This window comes from Grammomys surdaster, unplaced genomic scaffold (assembly GCF_004785775.1).
Source record: "Grammomys surdaster isolate TR1022 unplaced genomic scaffold, NIH_TR_1.0 167, whole genome shotgun sequence".
NCBI lineage: Eukaryota > Metazoa > Chordata > Mammalia > Rodentia > Muridae > Grammomys > Grammomys surdaster.
In genome coordinates this window covers 7752519-7759927 of record NW_021604615.1, presented here as the reverse complement: position 1 = coordinate 7759927, position 7409 = coordinate 7752519, and the positions used below count along the sequence as shown (strand labels likewise).

At 50.6% G+C, this 7409-nt stretch overlaps 1 protein-coding gene across 1 annotated transcript in view; it reads right to left on the bottom strand.

Moving 5' to 3' along the window:
- The window catches only part of Proz (protein Z, vitamin K dependent plasma glycoprotein), an 11280-nt gene extending 4128 nt beyond the window's left edge, over nt 1–7152 (bottom strand). Inside the window, exons 1-6 of the mRNA XM_028766310.1 lie at nt 7025–7152; nt 4739–4902; nt 4257–4281; nt 3522–3635; nt 1948–2079; nt 1498–1580 (exon numbers count right to left, since the gene is read on the bottom strand). Of these exons, the coding sequence (XP_028622143.1) occupies nt 1498–1580; nt 1948–2079; nt 3522–3635; nt 4257–4281; nt 4739–4902; nt 7025–7094 (588 nt within the window). The 5' untranslated portion in view covers nt 7095–7152. The remainder of the gene's footprint in view (nt 1–1497; nt 1581–1947; nt 2080–3521; nt 3636–4256; nt 4282–4738; nt 4903–7024) is intronic.
- Between the last annotated feature and the right edge of the window lie 257 nt (nt 7153–7409).

Genomic DNA, 7409 nt, shown 5'->3' with positions numbered 1-7409 from the left:
CATGGTTCTGCATCCTTTTGCAGCAGAGGGAGATTGTTACTGAAGTCCATAACTGGTCAAATACAGAGAGTAGATGACTGTGAGGTCCCCTGCCCCGTTACCTATGATACATCTTCAGGGTGCAACCCCTAGCCCTATACTTTAGACCAGGGGGATTTCAGGTAGTGGAAGGAATTATAAAATCCAGAAGACCAGGACTACTGTTGTGAGGTAATGTGTTCTAGACACGACAGGGAAACTACATCCATGAAATAGCAACAATGTAACCGCCCAAACAATACTGCATGATGACACCACGAGCCAGCTTGCTAATGTGGGTGGAGACATTTCATAAAGCACTCACTCTTAGATAAAGAGCCGCTGGTGGATGAGTTCCGAGAGAGGAAGAATCCTTCTCTTCAGGGACCAGCTAATAGGTTATTCCATCCCAAGTGGCCAGCCCTGAACACATGTACGGATGAGCAACACTAGATGGATTTAGTAGGTGTGTGTTCCCCCAGCTCCCTCTCAAATTCATGACCTCTTCCTCTTTATTATTCCAACAGACACACACACACACACACACAAACACACACACACACACTACTGGATCCATTTAATGCCATATATATATATATATATTCATAATGCTCCATATATATATATATATATATGAATAAAATAAAAAACATTCATTTTATATGTACATCTATTTAGTACACATTTAGGTTGAATTAAAAATATTAAAGCTATTTTCATCCGTTCTTTCTTATATTAGTGTGACAACTGGCAACTTCTTCACTGCCTACATGGTGAGTACTATAACCCCTTTGAGCGGGCTATGCTACGGGATGTGTAATGAAGTAGAGGACCAAGTCTGCCACAGAGACGTGAACAGAGTGGAAAATAGGGAAATCAAAGCCAAGATGGTGGCATAGAACCACAAGGACCACGCATTGCTCGTGTTGCAGAGTGACAAAGCAGAGCAAGCAAGGATTCCGTTACTGACCAAGTAACTGGGGCTTACAGCGAGGGGCACCGATGTGGGGAACAGGGAGAATCCTAGGTTATTGTTGCCAAGTTGCCTATGATCCCTGTCAAGAGCAACTGTCAGGTGAGCAGGCCTCCAATGCTTAAATTCTCAGTCAGTCAACGGGAAAAGGAGAGCAAAGAGAAACGGGAAGGAAACACAGTAGCTTGGAGACCCGGCAGGGGGTGCGTCAGGGGCTGTGTTCAGAGAGCTGCGTCCCCTGGGGCTCCACTGTGGCATAAAGCAAGAGTAAAAAGGCTTTGGTCAGACACACATGGCGTATCCTTTTGGATGTAACCAACCCACACTTCTCATGAGGAGCAAATGATACGGAGAGCAGGATTTGTGCTCCCCAAGAGCGGGTAGAGCTCAGGAAAGAGCTTTTCCTAATTCCCTCAGTCCTTAGCTCTTTGGGGTAAGAAAATGGAAACAACAGAATGGAAACAACAGTTTGTAACAAAACAGAGGCGGTTACCCAGTGTTATTACCTGCCACGGGAAGCTGGGCAGACTCTGGCAGCTTTTTGTCATCCTGATGTGTTCGGAAGTCAGGGCCCCACATGCGCATTTGTCTTCGTTTGTGGCGGCAACGACATGGGGGAGAAAATCAGTATCTTCTGAGCAGACATGGGTTCCATGGTGGCTATAGCCTAAAGTCTCATCGAATGCTGGCAGACTCAAGGTCCTTGGTGTCCATGGGGAGCAAGGCAATGCTAAACTGCCTGCTCCTGGGATTACTTAGGGGGCAGTTGTACATAAGAGAGTAAAGGGTCTTCTGACACAGAGTACTTCCGGCCTGTGATTGCTCTAACATGGAGGCCAGAACCCGGAGTCAGCAACTACATCTAACTAACCACAGCACTCCAGCCCCTATGCATGGTGACAGAAGGAAGGTGAAGGAAGGAGGTAGGGTGACTGCCTACCTCCGTGAGAACTCACCACTTGGACTGCACGATTTGTGGTCTTTGGCCAGCTTGTAGCCTTTTGCACAACTGCACACGTAGGATGACTGGCCTGGGTGGCAGAAATGCTGGCATCCATCCGTCCTCTCTAGGTGACACTCATTTTTAGCTGAAAGGGAAGGAGAAGCTGGTGTGGAACAGTCAATGTTGTTGTCTATTGGTGCATGGGTCTGGCTCGCCAGCCCTGGTGTTGCTTGTATGTTACATTGTACAAGGGCAATTTAAACATGGTAATACAGTTACAGTCCTCTTTCTCTCCAGTCCCCAGAAAGCTTCCCACACTCAGGAGAGCTCATGGAGACGCAGTGAGGTGGCACCTATGTTTGCCCGAGGAGGAGTCACACTTGGACGTCTTCTACTGCACTAGCGTCTACATTCTTAGTTGTTTCCTTTCCCAAAGCAACAGCGGCTGTCTTTGGATTGTTCCTTTAAAGAACAGAAATGGGACCAAGAGGGGGGGGTCAGAGCCCAAGATAGACATCTGAGCAACTGAGGTGGGGCTGTAGTCCCTCAGCACAGTCTAGGTGGGACACACCCAAAGCATCACCAGGGAGGTGATGGTCTGGGAATCTGGAGTTGAGAGCAAAGGGCTGGACAAAGAACCTTTTCTCCACAGAGCTGGCTCTGAGCTACCAGAGTCACAGGAAGAGTTACATGCATTTATTCTGTAGCCACCAATTATCAAGAATCCATTCCCTTGGCCCCATAAGGTCATTTGCATGGGTATTTAGGGACTGTTCTTAGCCAGGCCTGGTGCTACGGATCTACTCATCATAGCTACTTTGAAGTCTGAGGGAGGAGAATCATTAGTTCAAAGCCTGCCTGGACTACATAGCAAGTTCCATTATTCTTTAGGTATATGGATGTTTTGCATATATATCCGTGTACCATATGTGTGCAGAGGTCAGAAGGAGGTACTAGATTCCCCCTGGGACTGAAGTTATAGAAGGTTGACAGCGGCCATGTGGGTGCTGGGAATCGAACCTGGACGAGCAGGTAGTCTTCTTAACCTCTGAGCCATCCTTCTAGCCCCATGTATAGCAAGTTCAAGACCAGTCTGGGGAATTTACTCAGATCCTGATCAAAATAGAAAGCTAATAGGCCTGGAGATACTGTCAGCGGAGGAGTGTTCTCCTGCACATATGGGACCCAAGTGTCAATTCCTAGAACTTAAAAAAAAAAAGAGTATTTGCTTATGAAGTTTTGCTTTGATTTCTCTCTATCTGGAGTGTCCCCAACCGGCATGCCAGTCAGACACACTTGTGTACTGCCCTTCCAGCTTGGATGCCAATGACAGATTATGGGGAATGGTCAGGAAAGAGGAGAGGAGACCCCTATGCTATGAAAATTTCAACAGAGCTGGGGCCAGACAGTGGGTCACAGGATGCAGCCAGCACCTGTGGCATGATTTCCGAGGTGGGGTGGAATAGGGGAACCAAGGAGCCCCTGGGATGAGTGTCACATGGTTCCCAGGCACCCTCTGGTGCCTGAGCAAGCTGTTGTGACTTCCAACAAGGCCCTCGTGGATGGGGGGGATGGGCAGAGCCTCACCCACTGCACAAGTCTTGCCCTCATAGCCGGGGGTGCACGTGCAGCTGTAACTTCTGATGTGGTCCTCGCATGTCCCGTTGTTGAGGCAGGGCTGGGAGACACATGGCGAGCCACCTATGAAAGAAGGGCCTCTGAACCTGCACTGTGGAATCCTTGAGTCAGGACCCCAAGCTTGCTCCACCAGGGCAGGGGAGGCCGTGTTCCAGGTGCTCCCTGTCCCACTGGGTGTCGCGAGACCCCTATGCATCTCTCAACGTTACTATCATGCACCCCATCTTCTACTCATTTCAATGGGTCCTTGAGTTCACCCACCCTACATTCTCCATTCAGCTTTCTGCTGACACCCACCCCATGTTCCTCCTGAGGATAGCTTGTCGAGCAGACCCCAAGACAAACATCTGGATTACAGCCATTGTTCTCTCCAGTCTGACCCAACAATTTCTGGCCAACAGTGTGCTCCTTCCCAGAAGCAGGACAAGCTATGAGGTGGGGAGGAGGCTCCTGTCTGTTGCCTGAGCCCTAGCTGCCTGGGAACCCCCAGATATCAACACACCAAAAACAGGCCTTATTGTGGTCCTGCTAGGGGGAGACTTAGGACCAATGCCCTTCCCTGGCAGATGCCTCGTCCCTCCCGGGAGCCAGAGGCTTAGAATATGAATCCATGGGCTCCAGTGGAGACCCATCTCAGAGCAGAAGAAGAAGGAACACAGGCTAGAGAGCTGGGAAGGCACTCACCACTGTACTGTCTCCAGAACTCATTCTGTGGGGGCAAAAGGGAAGAATGTTACCCCAGGTAACCAAATATTGACCTCTTACCTGATTGGTTAGTGTGTGTGTGTGTGTGTGTGTGTGTGTGTGTGTGTAAAGAAGTTACTTAATCCAGGAATGGGGATATGGGGATCATGGGGAATGTTCTTGCTGTGTGTCTGTAAGGGAAAAGTTTCTTTTTTCTAAAGTTCTCCTGGCATGTGCAAGCAGCAGAGAGTGGTGCTTCAGTCGTGGTGTGATGGGCAGGTCTCCCCAGCTAGGCAGCCTGACCAGAAGGGAGTGGGGTCCTCACCTACTGCTGAGGCCAGTTCACTGCCATCTCTAAGTCTGGCTTTTCATGTGTGAGGTCAGGGTTGTGCCAACCCCACCCTAAGAAAATGGACTAACTAATCCCAAGACAGCTGTGTCTGAACCGTGAGAAAGCACACAGGCACCGAGGGCTTCCGTACCGTGCTGACATCATTTTCAAACACTTCTCTTGCTTCTTCGTAGCTGCAGATTTCCTCATAACATTCCTTCTCCAAGTTCCCCTGAAAGATTTCCTCCAGGAAGTAAGAACTGGCCCGCCTCCATCTCACCAGAACGTTGTTTGCCCTTGAGGCTGGAAGAAACACTGCAGAGGGGCGGAACAGTGTGAGCATGGGGCCCTCTCTCACACAGAGCCTCAGCCAGCCCATGCTGTTCCCCACTGGTCAGCAGGGCCTGCTCTGGGCATCCTCAGGACCAGCTGCTCACTTCTCGGTGGGCATGTACTTTCTCTTGGTTGAGTGAGTGAGTGGCCCTTGTGAGTTTCAGGCAGACACATTGGCATTTTATGATTTGAGGCCCAGAGAAGCCACACTCTGTCAGCTGCAGTAGGTGAGTGTCCACACAGCAGCACAAGAACATGGGAAGACACATCATTGTTTGCCTCAATGTCATCTACCCTGGTGGTTTTCAATATTGGTGCTGCAAAAATGCAACACCTGTGGACAGACATGCAGCAGGTAGGTCCTTCATGGATGGGTGTGTGTGTCCATGTATGAACAAGAAATACAGGGATGCAGGGATTAGGTGGCTTCTCCACGGTAGGAAGGAGTTCTGGAGAGGCAGACAGACAGACAGTTCTAGGGATGGGGTACACTAGGATAGGCTAAGTCGCTCCCTTGGGCACAGCTCAGACCCACATGGTTTTCCTCCCTGCACATTCACAGGGTAGTATTGGGCTCTGAGCATCTCCGACCTGTGTTGTCACCTTGGACACTTTGGGCAGTGGTCTGAGGAGAGGACAGGCTGGGAAGGTGTACACAGCTTGATGTTGATGTGGCAACAAGCCTTTGTCCACCCCAGGGACAGTGATGCCATCACCGGGCTTAGAGATACGGTCCTACTCACCGGGGAGCCTCCAGCTCACAGTCACTGTCAATGGGATGAAGGCAGGTATGTAAGTTGTCTGGTCATCCCCTGCCCCCACACATACTACTGTGCAAAATAACAAGTAGCCCCATTTAGCTAAAGCTGTGTTCACGGGGATCACAAGGCTCAGGAGGCTCAACCTGACAACAGACTCTGAGCTCAGACTCCGGTGAGTTCGGAGAGATGGCAGACAGAACTTGCCCACGTGGGCTCCACCCTCACAGGGAGTTGGCTTTGAGCAAACACCATTCCACAGGAGTGTCAGGCATGGATGGAGGGAGTGCGGAAGTCAGAGAGAGTGGAGGTCAGTGGATTGGAACCACACACAGAAGGCCCCGAGACTCAGAGAGGCTAGGAGCACCACAGAAGGCTGCTCCAGCCTGGAGAGAGCAGTGTGGATCCAGACTCAGGCTAGCTGTTCCCACAGTGCTTTGGCACAGGATAAGAACACCCGGCATGACTGAGCACAGGGACCCCAATGGAGGAGTTAGGGGAAGGACTGAAGGAGCTGAAAGGGCCTTATCTGGCATCAGCAGGAGGTGAGACCCTTGGTCTTGTGAAGGCTTGATGCCCCAGTGTAGAGGAATGCTAGGGTGGTGAGGTGGGAGTGGGTGGGTGGGTGGGGGAACACCATCGTAGAAGCAGGGTAAGGGGGGATGGGATAGGGGGTTTGCAGAGGGGAAACTGGAAAGGGGGATGACATTTGAAATGTAAATAAATAAAATATCCAATTAAAAAAAAAAACACCCGACATGTACGTGGACAGGCTGCAGCCTAGCTTTGGCTAAGGGGTTCCCAGGCCGGTCTTGTCCTGCACAGCCCAGGCTGTACTTGGCCTGACAGGTCCCTGTTCCTCTCAGCAGCTGGTACCACACTGACTTTCAAGAGGGAGAGTGAGAACGTGGCTTGTCCTTTCAGGCCCCTAGAGACAGGATCATCTATAGGACCATTGAGTGTCCCAAAGATGAGATGGCTAGGTCTCGTGGTTCATTCCTGTGATTCTAGTATGTGGGAAACTGAGGCAGAAGGATTGCCAAGAGCTGAAGAGAGCCTGAACTACACAGTAGGTTCTAGACTACCTTGGGGTGTAGAATAAGACTCTGCCTTAAGAAAATGTTTTACCCTGCAGTTACTTGATGTGCCAGGGTGGGTTGGTACCCAAGGGGCCCTCCCCCTTCTCAGAGGAGAAGGGGAGGAGGGATGGGGGAGGAGCTGTATGAAGGGGGACCGGGAGGAAGGAGGGCTGCAATCAGGTTGTAAAGTGAATAAATAAATAAGTTAATGGGCAAAAAAAGAGAGAGAGAAAATGTTTTTAAAAGAATAAAACAGCAAATGCCTACCTGAAAGCTCCGCCTGGTGCAGGACGAGAGTAAGGATGAAGCCCCGGAGAAGCAAGATGCAGCCAGCCATGCTGACCCAGAGCCCAGCTGGCCCAGCCAGAGCAAAGTCTGCAAATGGCCAAAGTCCAGGGCCCTGGGAAGCACTGTGATCAATATGTGCCTTAGAACACACAGAAGCTAGTCTAGGTGACCCGCGGACCCAGACGTTGATGGCTTGAGGAGGCTCACTCTCATCACTCTCTCCCTTCCTGCATCTACCGTTAGGAAGAGGTAGACATGGAGGGGCTTCTGCACAGGGGGGCTCCTTTCCCTGTAAGGCGCCTTCCTGGGTCTGGACACAGCATGAGTAGGAAGGATACCACCGAAGGGAACGTATGGTCTTACA